The 17,166-nt window shown below is 42.1% G+C and overlaps 1 protein-coding gene across 1 annotated transcript in view; it reads right to left on the minus strand.

The window, feature by feature from the left end:
* The window catches only part of ghra (growth hormone receptor a), a 33,765-nt gene that overhangs the window by 15,963 nt on the left and 636 nt on the right, over positions 1-17,166 (minus strand). Inside the window, exon 2 of the mRNA XM_080839288.1 lies at positions 9,309-9,427. Within this exon, the coding sequence (XP_080695414.1) occupies positions 9,309-9,408 (100 nt within the window). The 5' untranslated portion in view covers positions 9,409-9,427. The remainder of the gene's footprint in view (positions 1-9,308; positions 9,428-17,166) is intronic.

A 17,166-nucleotide genomic window follows, 5' to 3' on the forward strand; every position in this document is an offset into this window, starting at 1 on the left:
TTTTTCCAGAGACGTAAACACACACACAGACGTGGCCTTTAAATTTAATGCCTGCCACTGTGCATATATGCCAGCCTTCTGGAGAGGCTCGTAAAAATATATACACATCCAATTAGCCTCTGAACAGAGTGTCTGCGCTGGTGGAAGAGATTCGCTTGCCTCTGCTCCAGTCGTGACAGCAAGATGGATTCACTCTTAGCTGCTGAGCTGCAGAGTCTGGAACAATCTGTGACTAAGGACTGTGAGACTTGGTGAAGGCCTCTCATCTCCTACAAACTCTTCTGCACGCATGGACCACGTACAAACACACACACATCCATACACCCAGGCACATACACACATCCACACATGCGCTGTAAGAAGGACATGCACACACTCATGTTTGCAAGGTTACATATAGTAACTACACAGGAAGACATACACAGGCACACAGGCTTAACTCACTGCCTGGTCTCCATCAGTTTGCTCGCTTGACTGGTTTTATAACCACTCTCCTACACCTCCACGACTCCAAGGAATGTTTAAATCCTTCTAGATACAGCCACCACTGACTTTATAAGCCTTTATAACTATATCTCACATGGCCATAAAACAATATTCAGGACTGCTTGAGGAGGATGGGAGGACAGGCCTGAAGACAAACTGTACGTGGTCTATTAAAAATACACCAGTATTACTGCAAAAAGGAAAAATCATAACAGAAATAAAAAGCCTGAGTCATTTCATTATTCACCACCGATGCTTTGAATTGTGTACAACTTTCAAGGTGATGCCATCTTTTCACAAATTCAATCTGAACATTTTGAGCTAAATGACAGCATTCCAATTATTATCTAAGAACACAAAACATTGAATATGTTTTTTACCCCAAGCAATAGCCCTCATAAACAGCTCTTGCACATGAGCTTTATGGCACCTCACAGCACTTTATTTATATAACTTTATTTAACATTTCTATTGTTGCACTACCTTAATTTCTTTTTATGATCATACTGGTACTTTCTTGTATTGTTGTTCTGTCTTTGTTCTGTTCTATTTGTGATGCTCCAGCCTGCATGGAGAAAACCAATCCAAATTCCAAGTACCTGTGTACATGGCGAAATAAAGAAATTTAATTGAATTGAATGGAATGGAATGGAATTGAATTTAATTGAATTTAATTGAATATGGAATATGGCGTGTTTGATTTTTTTGTAAAGCAACACTGAAACCAACAGAATGTTTTTCAGGTAATTAGGATTGAAGAAATAGGCACAACGGAACAGGCAATAGCTACACTGCAGCTGGTTCCTGTGGACATTTTTTCTCTAGAAACAACATGGCCTCCAATGGCAGACAGCCATGTGGACGCAGGAGTAGACATGTTTGCAGATGCAGACACATGTGCAGACGAAGATGCAGACACATGTGCAGACGCAGACACATGTGCAGACGCAGACAAATGTGCAGTTGCAGACACATGTGTAGATGTAGACACATGTGCAGACACAAACCATCATGTGAGAGGGGTTTGGCAACATGGCAACATGGTCAGTCCAGTGCTCTTAGTGAGCACTTCTTCTTAAACACACAACCCATAGCGCTAACATGCTATTTTCAGCAACAACCAAACACTGAGTTGGGAAGTTCTGGGGGAAGAAACTGAGCTCTGCCATCAAAATTGCTGTCCTGTTTGGTCCAAATGGCTGCAGAGAGGGTCATTTATCATCCTGTTGCTTGGCAGCGAGGAGGAATAGAGACGACTGCCCTTGTGCACTAGCACTTGATTATTGAATCAACAGGGACCTGCCTGCAGTTTTGCCTTGCTTGGGTATATCCGAAATACACAAGTGATTATTTGAGTGGACAATTTGAGATCCATCTTGACAGCCTTGGTGTTTACAAAGAGTGGTGATTACATAGAACTCAGCTGTATATTCAGCTGTATATGGTACTTTTTTAGACTAACTTCTCATTAGCCATGAGTGAAAAAGGAGATTGTATCACAAGCGCAGAGAGAACTGAGAATTCCTTAAAACAAATCTTTTTTCTGGGGTTGTTTACTGGTAGACACAGAACATGTGTTCTCCAAGGACGGAGATGTAATAAATCTCAGAAAAGGTGTCTCATATTTTATACATGTTGTTGAAGCTGCAACAAGAAAAACGTGTTCTTTCCCTTTTCACAGAGTGGACAGCCTCCCCAAAATAAATACTTACCTTACTTCACTTTGCAAACACAAGTTAGTTAAGAGACATTCTGAAGGCGAGCCCACACTCTTTATTAAACTGCCCACTAAAACTTACGTAAAAAAGTGTCACTAATGAATTGTCTTTGCCACTGGACTTGAGGGCTGAGCAGCTTTAGGGGTGGATGGACTGGAGTAAACAAGCCATCATTACGGATCATTAGCTAACAGGTGAGCGCTGCTCTGAGTCTTATTGCACACCAAGTGGCCTGTGCACACAGACGTCAATGTCAGGATCTCATTAGCTTCACGACTCCATCCACAACACACACACACTTACAGACACTTACAGACATTCATGTGCACAAATCAACACACGCAAATTGACCACCTTGTTTTGGTGAATTGCAGCTTTACAGTTCAGCTCAGAGACATCAGGTGCTCTGGGCATGGTGGAGGTCATAACAAGCTTGTAGTGGGAGGCTGTTTGGAATGCAATAACCAGCTGGACAGGACAGTGCGTTCAACAAATTGCCTGCTGGGACAATGTTAGACTTACAACCTTTTTCATAAACCTGCCACTCATCCAAAGCATGTTTTTACAGTGTTGAATGCAGCGGTTGTGTTTTGTGTTTTCAGTATCCTAATAATTGATTTAATTTACTACTACGACAGGTTAACTTCCCCAAAAGACACTCGTTGAATTAAAGTAATAGATTCTTACGTCATGTCATGTCAACCAAGAATGACATTGTGTAAAGCTATGTAACCTGCATCTCGGTTTTCAATGTCTGGCAGGTGCATCTCTGCCTAGTTTGACAGCATAACATTGACCACTCAGTTACTAAATTGATTGATCATTTTACTTAACAAAATATGTTGCCAAATAGCAACTACGCTCTAAACCGCACAGACAGTGCATAAAATAATCCAGCAGCCTATCAATCATCAGGGCCAGAGACAGAAGAGTAAAATGTTTTGGTATTTTATAGCATAGGGAGAAGGAGTGCAATTTCTCTGTCTACAAATAGGATAATTCTGTGAAATATTAGCGTCATTTTCACTGTTCATTAAATATAAGCCAGTATGTTCTGTGCTAAACTTAAATGCAAATCTAAAATACAATTTCATTATTACAGAGAGTCGAGGTAAACAATAAATTCCCATCCTAGTCATTCACTTTTCACACACCTTCACTCTTTGTCCTATGGCTTGCTGGTCACCTGGCTTTACATTGAACTTGGAAGCACATTATGATGTCATTATGATGTCTCTCCACAGGCTAGAGCAAAAGTAAAAATGTCTAAGATAGGTGAAACACACCTTGTCTGATTAACTTTTGGGTTCTGTGTGTTTTTTTACAAGTGTTTGTAACCTCCCCCCACCCTCCCCCCCTTTTTCCTTCTTACTGTGAGGCGCATTGTATTACCTTTGTGTATGAAATGCGGCGTACAAATGAAGTTTGATTTGATTTGATTATACCTGTGAGAACATCTTGTTACTGGTAACCACTTTTGAGCACTTGGTGTCGATTACTGGTTGCCAGTGTGAACCCACTTTCCTGCAGCACAGCTGTCTTAGCACCGGGGCCCTCAGTGAGAGCAGGAGGGGTGACGGGGTCATGAATCTGAGCCGGCGCCAGAACAATTTGCCAGGTATTGCACCTCACTGACATTTCGGCCAGTGGGGTCAGCTCCCTCTCCTCTCCCTCCCCCTGCTGCTGAGACGCTAAGTGGGAGCAGCTCTCAGATCAGGTCAAGGCCGGAGCAGCCAGATTGACGCCGCTGGGGGCAGGTGACTGAGGCTGAAGAGGACTGTGGGATTGGGTTAAAGGGGGGAGCTGTGGAGGCTGTGGATTGGGAGCAGTTGAACTGCCCTACAACGACACTCTCAACAGAATGTAAACAGGTGTTAAAAATAACTGCCAAACACCAACATACACACACACTGATACACATGCACACACACACATGCACACACACACACACACACACACACACACACACACACACACACACACACACACACACACACACACCAACACACAAAGAATCCAGCAGAGTCATGCAGACTTGTGCATGGAGATTCATTGGCACGACAATCTTGGCACACATGATGTGAACACACTCAAAACACTTCAAAACACAAACACACACACACACGCACACACACACACACACACACACACACACACACACACACACACACACACACACACACACACACACACACACACACACACACACACACACACACACACACACACACACACACACACACGCACACATACACACACACAGAATGAAACTCGATACCAAACCAGCCAAGTTAGCCCGCGCATACGAGCTCACGCACGCTCCAAGCAATCCTTATCCACAAACTCACAGGGGAGCCTCCGTAGACTAACCCCACAATAAAGTCAGTTCATCTGCTTGTCATTAACCAAAGCAGGACTGCCTTCCAAGACACAATGTTAATGACCAGCATGGCAAAGCATGTGGCCTTTCAACAAGTGGCCTTTCCACTTTCTTAACTCAGAGGAAGGTGAAACCGCGCCCAATTCTGTTTAAGGCCATTATGTGCTAAAACTCTTTGAAGTGCTGTAAGTCCAATGGTGAGACTGGCATCAACTAGAATTTAGTAAGATCTATGTGGATCACACATTCTTAAGCCTGCCCTAATGGTCATAATCTCCTGTAATACCGTCATTATTCAAGTATTAACCGTGTTGTGTCCTATCAGCGCTAAGGCTAATTCCCTGGGTTATTCTGGGTTATTCTTTTGGCACTGAGGAGCTCTGCTGCTGAGGCTGGGTGAGCTGATGCGGGTGTCTGTTATCCCTTTGTGGCGGTGGAGCACTTTCAGAAAGTGAGGTTTGTTTTGTTTCTTTCTTCCTCACAACATGTTTGCAGAAATTGAGGATGTGGCCTAGCATAGCCCCAAGACTAGTCAGGCAGTTCATCACCTCCCATGGTCCTAAAAGCCATGTTGTTTCTGCAGTTCATAAAGTGTTTGTAAAGCACACACATGGCGTTTTAACCGCAACGAAAACAACGTCTATAAGCAACATTTCAAAATGTGCGCTGTGCTCCCCCGTTCGAAAGAGGCCCTCCCTTTTCCATCTGGAAATTTCTCTGTAAAACAAACACCGCCTGCCGCAACTTACATAACGCAGCCCTGGCTAAACTGATCTTGGGGAGGCAGGAGCTTCCCCCCACCTCCCTCCTTGCAGGGGGAATGGGGGGTAAAGCAGAGGGGGAGTGGAGCAGCAGGCCTCCATGTCGGCCTCTCCCTAATTTAGCCCAGGCCGCAGAGCATAAATAAACTCCGCTCCGACTTTGAACGGCTCTGCCTGCAACTGTAAGACAGACCTAAGAGCTCACAGCGAAGCTCAGGGAAAAAAGGCTCAAAACTCACGTAAGCAGCGCCAGAAATGCAGGGTACAAAGATGGCTGAGTGATCATGACATGATCACTGGGTTTAAAACACGAAAAAGCCCTCATAGAGACAAATAAAAGACTGGGGTGTGGTTTGCATCATGAAAAAAAAAAGTTTCTTTCCAAAAAAGCGACTAACAAGTCTTTTCCAGTTCTTTTTGCAACGAGACAGTAAAATGTTTCAAATGCATCAACATATGAAACCAGTTTGGCTATAGGGTCTGAACAACTGTTCAGCATGCAAAAACTTTGCTTTGAAAAACAAAAAAAGAGTTACGAGTTAGAGTGGTGCAAAAAAAAAAAAAAAGGCCAGTGTGTTTGCACAACTTATCAGCAGCTGTTCTTTGTGTACAGATGTTTCACGCTTGCTGCCCCTGAGTTAGTTTTCACATCTACAGGGCGAACACTGACCCCTATCAAACAGACAAGTGAGCCTTTAACAGCCTTGCATTATGCTTGATGATGGGTGAATGTTCTGGAGACGCCAATGTGTCTAGCTATCAAGTTTTCCATACATTTGTAGACAGGATACATAGTCAACTTTTTTTTTTGCGTGACTTAGTGTTCATTCCGTGTGGGTCTTTAAATGGCTGCGTTGAACTAGGTTGAAGTACTGAACACTACATGCATAAAGGAAAAATCCTTGAAATGTATTTGAAATAACTCAATAATATATATTGCACTTATTTCTCTGTCAGATGGGCCGTCTAACACAGTGCCCTTTTAGGCCACTTGTCTGTCACAAGATTCAGGGACAGCAAACGCTTTTCTCTGGTTGGTTCATTTTATATGGATTATATGGATCCAGAGTGACCCTTACCTCCTCCAAGACCATGTATTCTCGTTCATCACATGGGTATCCTTGCCATATGGACTAGTGACAGGAAAGTGCTGCACATGTTGTGAGGACTTCATCAAAAGTCAGCTTTCTACAATGAACAAAGCTACTGCTGTGTCTAAATAAATATGGATTAGGAAGCTTTAATAATCTCTCCAACAGAGAGTTTATTTTGGAAAATCACTAATTATGATTAATCATTAACAGAGATTAATAACAACCACACATATTGTGAGTGATGATCTGCCACAAAACATTCTACTGAGAGAGCATGACATTTAGTTTCAAACCAGATAAGCATGACACCAGTTGGTCCGAAGTTGTGGATGCCTGTAGTTCCAATATCTAGACATCCAACTAGAATGTCTGTAGACCTCGAAAAAGGTTTATATTGAGCTATTTGGGATATTTAGCTTAAAAAAACTCCTTTGGCTACCTGTGACCACTAAATATTTAGTGCAAGACATGTAAAACAGGTATGCCGTCTTAGCTCATAAAGGATGTCCCATTGTGTCACCAAATAAAAAAACATTCATTCTAGCTTTGCAAATGAATGTCAGACAAACTACAACATCAGCCTACACTTTAGCTGCTTTGTAGGAGCGTGGGAGTTTTAAAACGCACTGCAAGGAGAGCTGAGGTTTGAAATAGGGGTGTGCTTGTATCATCAAATACCCAGATAACCGTATGCACCAAAAACTCTTCAAATACTAGTTTCCCTATGCAGAGATCCTGCACATGGATAGCAAATACTTTAGCAAATACTTTAGCAACGACTTACTTCAAATAGTTATGTTAAGTTGTGGAGATAGTATGCACACTCAGAACAATTTTGGTATTAATTTGAGGTGCGAGATGTCCAATCGTATGTTTACAAACATTGTTGCGCATGAATACTAGTCTGCGGCAGAAAGCAGTCCTGACAAAGTACTAGTAGAAAATACATGATAAAATGTTTTTATCATTTTATCATGTTATCATGAAATGAAGAATTGTGCTGTCAGGTGTAATACTAATGAGAACATATATCATGAAAATTATACAATGTGAGATTTCATGATAACATGATAAAATGATAAAAACATTTTATCATGTATTTTCTACTAGTACTTTGTCAGGACTGCTTTCTGCCGCAGACTAGTATACATGCGCAACAATGTTTGTAAACATACGATTGGACATCTCGCACCTCAAATTAATACCAAAATTGTTCTGAGTGTGCATGTGAGATTTCATCTGATATATCATGAAACTTATACAATGTGAGATTTCATGATAACAGAACTTTAGCAACTACTTACTTCAAATAGTTATGTTAAGTTGTGGAGATAGTATGCACACTCAGAACAATTTTGGTATTAATTATATTAATATATATATTAATATATATATAATATAGTATCTATCCGCAGTAATGATTCTGTGCACCTACAATTTTTTTTTTTAAATGTGACATATAGGAACCATATAACACCATATAATTCTATGGGGAGGCAGTAAGCTTGTAAGTTTACCTGGAATAAGCAGCTAGGTAGCAGCTTAGCCACATATTTTCATATCCCCAGTAAGGGTAATAGTGAAGAATTGTGCTGTCAGGTGTAATACTAATGAGAACATAATTAAAAATTAAAACGTTTTAATTGTATCTAAGGCCAGAGAGTGTCAATCCTTAATTTACCTTGAAGGTATAGCAAAGATGGCCGGTGTCTTAAGAATTTTAAGTCCTGGGACACCTGGCTAATACATGCATTCGGAAATCGCTATTGGAAAATAGTTAATATGTATACCCCTAGTTTAAACATTTAGCAGATTTGGGAATTCCCACAAATATATGTGAATCCACTTTGAACCACCCAAATCCACCAGCTCAGCACATGTGTGGGCATTTTCCACATCTCTACAAGTGCTTCACAACTGAAAACATAAATAGTGTCCATTGTAAGTTTTATTTCACAGTATTAGTCTAACTTATATTAAACAACTGTAAAAAAAAAGCACTCCAATAACTTCCTGAAAAGTAAAGAGAAGTATTGTTTGCTTGTGTGTGTGCCATCAAGGAAGCGTAGATGTGAATGAACCAGTGGATCTTAGCCACGGACTTTGCTTTATCAGTAAGCAAATAATTTACCTTTCATATTATTATTGATTGAGACATTATTTGACCAGACAAATGCAACAGGGTCAGTTTGCATAGTGGTGGACCTTCTGACTGAATGCCCTATGAACTCTCTTTTGACTTGAGCCTTGAGATTTTGCAACACTTCCACTAATACGGTTTCCTAAAAATTGCATTTGCTTAAGCTAGATGCCATTGGAAGGGTTGAACTCTGCCCCATTAAGTGTGACATCATCATTTTGCGAACATGATGACATCACCACCATGCCAAAGAGAGTTACAGTCATATGGCAGAGAAAAGAAAAGCCATAAACGTATAATAATATGTATATGTACAAACATGTATAATATAATTATAGTTATATATGCTTATAACATTACTGCTGAAAATTTTACTTTTGTCACATACTTGGGATGTTAGGGCTACTGTTTTGAGAAAAACACCAACGTTGAATGATTTATTTGAAAAAATGTTTGGAGTTTTCTTGCCTAGCTGTGAATTCTTAATTACACACTTCCTCTTGTGTTATTTTCGTAAAATATTTATTATAAATATAAGTAGTTATGTGTGCAATGGATATAATAACCTCCCATGCTTGATTTTCATGTAACATACATTCACGTCAAAACTAGAGCAAGTCTATGGATGTCACTCTTCCTAGGCTGAGATGCACTGAGACATATGGCGGCAGTGTGTGGCATGCATGTCAGACTGAGGGAAGGAGTCATGCAGAGGAGACACCACAGTACCTTGGGAGGTGGAGTCGGGCTCTCGCAGTTCTCCCCAGCTGGCCGGCAGGCTGAGGCAGAGAAAGCCGAGCAGGAGGAGCGTCACGGAGGAGATGTCCATCGCTCAGGCCTCCCCGGATCTGAGGACAGGAGTAGGATTCATTAGGGAGAGAATGCTCCCCACGTGACGTGACATTTCCCTGTGAAATACTGAGCCAATACACCAAACACCACTCCTCTCTAGAGCACATACACACACCCCCCCACACCCCTGTCGCCCCTTCTCCATGCAAGCCCCCACCCAACCCCGTTCAAATCTAATCTGTGTGCACAAACTGTGACTGCCATTTATTTACAGCAGTCGAGAGTGACACCTTATACTCGACAGCTAACAACTGACACCAAAACTCTTTGCTTACAATTCAGTTGGCACAGTAATGTAAATGTCTACAACTTACATTTATAATTTCAGGTCAAAAAAAGTAAGGAAAAATAATAAAGGATATAATTGAGCCCATATACTGACATTTATTTCAGGCATATATTGCTGTGATATGTTTCATTGTTACTTATAAGACATCATCTACCTAGAAATGAGTCTTAACTTCTAATCTGAATTGAAAACGCTGTTTCCAAGAAAACCCATAAACTAGTACCCACATTTCAACAAGGCCCACATGGACAATGATTACGTTTGAAATAAAAATAAAAATGAGGCAGGAACACTTTCTTGGATTAAAGTCTGTGCCTTTGCCATTTCCTGGTCTTAATTTCCCATTTCCTGTCTCTTTTCATGGTCTTTTCTGACCAAATGTATTTGAATTCCCAAAATAAATATATATTTTTAAATGAACCTCCACACAAAGCTTGCCATGGATGAAAATGATATGTCTGCCCTCCAACAGACAGTACTGATCAAGGCCAAAGTGCAGGCTTAGCATGGACTATATTCACACATGGCGCTAGCCGATAGTTACAATTCATGTGGTGCTATTTCAATGATACTTCTGGGGCAGGTTGGAAGGATCCAGCATACCTGTCTGTGTGCCCTTCTCATACATACATCCTGTGCTCTTCACTGGGGGGTGGTGACACTGAAACATGGTGATGGACCATTGCCACAAAACGTGAGACCCCCGAAACTAGCTCACGCTATATTCGGCAAGGACAAGTGCTAAATATACTTAAAACATTCACCTCCACCGCTAAGAGCTGTACGTTAGCTCAGGAAAAGACACCATTCTAAAAAAAGTTATTCAAAAGATCAAAGCTTGTGTGTGAAAATAGAAACCTCTTCATGTAAAAACTTCGGTTTAAGGTTGACAAGTCAGAGTTTTGAAAGAATTTTGGCCCAAAGCTCTTCCATGCTCGAGCAGTGTAAGGTCTCGTAACTTTAACCTGAAATCACCCCAAGGCCTCTTGCACAATCCTGAAGTGTAACCCGACAAGTAGGATCAAGTCTGAGCTACCAAGCACTTGTATTGATTGAGCCCTGCGAGTCAATACCTGAACCTTCTGAAGATCTCTCTAGAAATGGCCAATCTCACGGCTGTTCTTGGCAGGCCACATCCCAACATTCTCCAGCTAGTACACATGCCAAACTAAAATATATATATAATTTTCTTGTTTTCCTTACCACTAAAACTGACTTAATTGATTAAATGAACAGGATGTGTCAGATTAGCAAATGACCACACAATTTTGGTGCTCTTAGAACAACATTCCTTTCCCCTGAAGTAGCAATTATTAATAAGTAATTATTAAGCCTTATAATTAAGGCTTTATCTTATGCGGATCTAACCTTTGAAAAGCTACTACAAAATGTGTGTGTGTGCGCAAGTTTTCGTTCATTCTGCTAACTCCGCCATGTTAACTTGATCTCTACTGCTCTACTGCCCGTCCTGTGGTTTCTCCCTTGTTGCCTACGGGTGACCAGGTTCAACAGCTGTCACAAACCAGACACGAGACCACTTAATCCCCTTTATGTTCTCCTGGCCACGTACTTGAACCCTCTCCGCTAGGCAGCAGAACAGCCAGCACCCTCTCCAGAATGCTCTTGTCGTTCCTTACTGTGCAATAGCTTTATCAAGGAGACTTCACACCTTTGTGGTTATACATGGGGCTCACCCTTCAAACTTCTGATGAACTGGCCCTCATTCAACGGTGGTGAATACACTGGCATTCAGTTTTAAAGTAGCATTATGCAGTAATTGTACCTCAGTGTTAGGGTTAGGATTTTAACCTAGCTGTTTAACATTAACAGCTTAAAAAGAATTGGGCCGCTACAATGACTTGTACCATTGCCAATGGACCCTGGTATGGCAATTTGCCATACCAGGGTCCGTAGGCATATAACTTCGTTCTGTAGTTTTGTCTGAAGCTGCCCGATTTCTACTGTCTGCCTAACTAGTAAGTAGCTTATATGCCGTCTTGCTTTGTCTTGTGTTGCACTTGCTCGATGTTTCACTGTGTTAGGACAGTTGTTGACTGACTAGTTTGTTATAGTGTCAAAGTAAGCATATTTCAAGAGGTTTCGCTAGTTTTGGCCGCTAGCATCTTATTAGCGATTAGCAATTAATCCGTTATGCTACTTAAAGACTAAGGGCCTGATTTACTAACAGGATTGCGCCCATTTCTGGCGTAAAATAGCGGTCGTAAACATAAAACGGTATTTACTAAGGGGGCGCATTTGAGTAGAGTCGCATATTAACGCTTTGAGGGTGTGTACCTGCCAACAGGTGGGATAGCACAGAAACGTGGGTGGTAACGTAGGCGTGAAGCGCACTTTAATGGGAGGAGTGCGCCTAATTATGTATTGCGTGGTATTTACTAAACTGCCTGGCGAGCGCACGTCTCTGATTTGTGGGCTAATTCTCCGCCTCATAAAAGCACGTCTTAACCAGGAAGCGCATTTCCATTGAGTCTGAAAACGTTGATATGGCAGCAGTTATAAGAGCAAGGCGAAGAAAGAAGACAGAGACAGCGCACAGAAATAATTTTTTCAACTCGTATAACACATTTTCAGTTAAGCGAACCACAAATCATTAGACGGTACAGGTTAACCAGCCACGCAAATACTTCAATTACTGAACCAGATCAGAGACGACATCGAACCCTCCAACCGGAGATCACATTCCATTCAATCAGTTGGTAAACTCCGGACAACATTGCAAATATTGGCATCGGACAATTTCAAACAGTTATAGCATCAGCAGTTGGTATATCTCAGCCTTCACTCAGCCAAATATTCACCCAGGTACTCGCCACATTGCTACGGCGCACTGGTCAATATACATTTCCCCACTACGATAGTTGAAATTAAACTTTCCGAACGTAATTGGAGCCATTCATCGCACCCACATGCAAACAGTCCCACCTTCAATCCACGAACACGTTTAACGAAACAGAAAGCACACATATTCAATGAATGTCCAGGTCATATGTGATGCCAACATGACCATTACTTACGTGGTAGTGGTCTGTCCATGACAGTTTTATGTTCCGGAATAGTGCCATCTATCCATGATTGAGCAACGGTTATTTTGGAGAGGCCTGGCTACTTGGTGAATGTATTTGTTTCAGTGGGGATATATTGTAGTGAACCCATGTCCCTTGTAGAACGTATTAATCTCGCCATGTACACATCTATATTGTTATAATAGACAGTTTATGCATTAATGCCACCAATAGCATATTATTTATAATCGTGTTCTTTTAAACATCTCGCTGTAGGTGATGGCGGGCAAAACAACAATATAACCCATTGAATCAGGTTCAGTGATTGAGCGAACGTGAACCAATATATCTATATCCTCTTCGCTGAACCTTAGTTTTTTCTTCCTGGAATCTCCATGGTGGCAGTAACTTGCAGGCAATTTCTCCAGTCTTTTAACGGTGCGCCAAAAAATGATTGCCCAGCGCCGATCTGGCTTGATAAATATCACGGAAAATGCGGGGAAACACCGTGCGTTAATGTGCGCCTGGCAAAGGCACAGATTAAGCTGCGGTCGCAAATCAATGTTAGTAAATCAGGCCCTTTAAAGGGCGGAGTAAGCACACAGTGCCCAGCGCGGATGTGGTTTGATAAATACCACGGAAAATGCGCAAAAACGCTGTGCGTTAATGTGCGACCGCAGATTAAGGAGCGGTCGCATGTAAGTAAATCAGGCCCTAAGTCTAGAATATGGCGGATTTATGTCGTCACCCTGAATGAACTATTTCAGATAATCTTAAGAAACATTGTGTAGCACAAAGCCCTAAGTGAAAATACACAATCAACTCTTCAATGGTTAAGATATTGCAGGGAAGTGAAATCTGGTCTAACAGTGGTAGTTGACCCTTTGGACTACACCTCCATTTTGTAAGTGAATAAAACAAAGTGAATAGTCAATTATGGTGATAGATGGGGTCCAAGCCTTATACACAGGTTCCCTTATATCCTGAATAACATGGACAAACTGCACGCTGACAAACTCTCCAAAAAGTCAAAACTACTTTTTCTCTCAAAACATAGTCAGTCTTGCAACAGCATACATTTGAAAGCGATTTAACTTTAAAAAACCTCAAAAACAAACAGGGAAATATAATGAGTGAAAATGGCATCCAACGAAATTTCAAGAGAAGAACCGTTTAAATGTCATAGCTCTCTATCTTTCAGTGCATCTCTGTTACCCACAAGGTCATCACATCACTTATGGGCCATTTTGCAGCTTGTTTACTCCCAGTTGTACTTTCCTCTGCAGTTTAACATGGAGGAAACAGCAATAAAGACAAAAGGCAACCAAAAAAACAAAACTGCACAGCTGGAGGAGTTATCCTTACAAACTACTCAGGCTTTTTGTTCACCAACTCGCACACTGCCAGACAAAAAACTTGAATGAAAGGGCCGAGGCTCAATGGCCGTTCCCACCAAGAGCCTCTCATTAGAGTAATTTGGCTCTGGAAATCAGGCCGAGCTGGAAGTGGGGTGTCCCACGGCGGTGTCTCTCTGCTGGCTGCCCCCCACCCCCTTTTCCTGTCCTATTGAGCCAACGCTGTTCAGAGCCCCGGTCGGTCCGCACTGCAAAGAGGCCATAAGAAGGGCAGCAGCATGGCTAAAACATCCACACAGGGCATGTTTGTTTAAACTCCTCATTTTGGGGGTGGGGGGTGGGGGTGTGGAAATGTTCCTAAACTCTGATTGGTGGATGGAGGGTTTCCCGCTTATGCTCCCTGGAAGGACAGAGGCTCTTTCTGTACAGCCACACAGTTTGCCAGGGTGGGAGAGAGAGAGAGAGGGCCGTGGACCTTTTCACTTTCAGACAAACCCCTACAAAAAGTCTTAGTCCCCCCCATTACAATCAATACTACTTGTTGCTGGTGATTTTTAATAACGTGCCCTCAAGTACCCTCATGACAGTTTTCCAGTAATATCTGACATGACAGGTTATTTCAAATCAGGCGCCGCTGATTACTGTGCCATCATCAGCTTCCACACCGAATGCATCTTTAAAAGGTATTCCACAAAAGAATGGAAACACATGATAACTGAAGCATCCTCAATTTGTTTAATGATCCGTCAACACATAAGCAAAGCTATGCCATTACAGTCTCCATCTCATCCTTTACGTCCGCAGGATGCAGTAGGAGTGCATTTGACAGCCATTTTATCAACTCTGGTTATGCCCATTCACAGCAGCCATTGCTGGCAGCGTTACCAAGACAGCTATCATCCACCTGGAGCGGTCTGTCAGCTCAGCTGGCCCCGAGGGGGACGGGCTGGGCATTCCGCTGGCTGGGGGGCCTGTGTGCGCCCGGACTGGAGGATCGAATGCTGCACCCATCCCATCTCAGAGAAGGGGGCCAGGAAAAGCCGCTAGCTCTCCAGCACAGTGAACCGAGCCAGCATTAAGCCAGCCAGCGGTGCATACCTCTGCCCCTATGCACTGTCACCTATGCATTGTCTCAATTATACCCTCTCTACTACCCTCACTGTTGCACCAGGCAGATCATTCATCCCAGCTTTGGACTGTCCAGCACAGTCCAGTCCAGTCCAGTCTTGAGGTGAGACATGAACTGACGTGGCCACAGGAGTCACAGGGGGCTGCAACATTAGCAAGAGTGCAAATGGCAGTGAGTTGCGAGTGAAAAATTGAGTTTAAAAAATCAACTCAGAGTGAGTTGACAAATCAGACAGCAGACAGAAAATGGGCTTTTTTTTCCCTCTGACAAGGTGTAAGTAATAAAAAAAGACTTAACTGCAAAAATAGGACAGACAATTGAGAGTCATTACCAAGGTTATATCAGACCTCATTTACACAGTACTTAGCGCTGCAGGTACGTTGAGACATTTTGAGATTGGACCAGTTCATGTCGGCCATTGTCATGAAATGACAGATAACATGCTAATGCACTACAAGGATGGGAACATTATTAACTTTACAGGTTGCCACTGGCAAAAAGAACTTGCATGAAGACGATTGCCAGAAGAAGAGAGACAGGGAGGGAGGGAGAGAGAGAGAGAGAGAGAGAGAGAGAGAGAGAGAGGAGCTGAATCCTGAGAGCTTCATTGCTTTGTGATGGCACACTATCCCAGCCCCCGATCTCTTCTCCTGCTCGCATTTCACTGGCTGAGTGGAAAACTCAGCTCAGCAAAACGGGCCTCAAAAAGATCTGGCCCCACTTCCACAGGTCGCTCCACCACACAGACAAACTCCTTCTTGTGAGCGTGCGCACTTCTGTGTGCGTGTTTGTGTCTGTGTGAGCGTGCACGTGTGTGTGTGTGTGTGTGTGCCTTTTTGTGTGTGTGAGCGTATGCACGTGTGTTTGTGTGTGTGTTTGAGTGTGTGTTTGAGTTTGTGCGCGTCTGTGTGTGTGTGTGTGTGTGTGTGTGTGTTTGTAATAGTAATCGAGAGAGTGTGAAAAAAGCAACAGACTGTGAAAGAAGAGATAAAAGAGAGGAGACTCAGACTCAGAGGTCTTAAACAGAAACAGATCCCATAAAAGAGACACAGTTTGAACTGCTCTGCACATCCACCATCTCTGTCTTCCATGGAAAATGTCACAGCATGGAAGCGCAGAATATATTCGTATCTTTTTCATCAGTTTATAATTTCACTTTAGTAACGAAGAAATAGCATATGGGGACAAGTAGATAAGATGCGGGGGTGTAGGCTATTGCTGTGTGTAAATACTCACATGCTCTCCTGATCTGAGAGCTTCTTATACATGCTGGACCATATACATAATGAAACTGTTTTTTTTTTCAACAATGTGAAATGACTTAAGAAGTAGCAGTAGTAGTAGTAGTATGCTACTGCCACTGAAACAACTACTACTACTCCTAATACTACTGCTACTACTACCACTGCTACTGCTGCTACTACTACTACTACTTAAACCCAACATTTCATCATACTACTACTACTACTACTACTAATAATAATAATAATAATAACAATAATAATATTGCTACTGTCACACATAGTCCAGCATTTAATTTGACAGATTCACAGCTTATTTACACCTCAATTTCTTTTATTTCAATAAAAATTAAATGGAATAGCAAAGATTAAAATGAAATGCACATTAAGACATTCTAGAGGTCAATATCTCTATTATTGCTAAACTACTTCAGCCCATCACTGCATAACATTCCTCGTTGGCCCATTTGAGTCGCCAGGCCACTCCAATTGCACAAGTGTCATGCATGTTGGTCGGAGGACAACCTTAGACGATAACCGATCACATAAGTTATCTTCATAGGTGCATGATGAGCCGTTATTCTATCGTTGTCTCTTAAACTACCAACAGTAAAAAGAGGCTGACCTAGGCTATGATATATTAAAAGAGCCGAAGGCTAGAAATAACGTTGAAAGTAACATATGAACTGAGAACTTTT

The sequence above is a fragment of the Sprattus sprattus genome (assembly GCF_963457725.1).
Source record: "Sprattus sprattus genome assembly, chromosome: 5".
Taxonomy (NCBI): domain Eukaryota; kingdom Metazoa; phylum Chordata; class Actinopteri; order Clupeiformes; family Clupeidae; genus Sprattus; species Sprattus sprattus.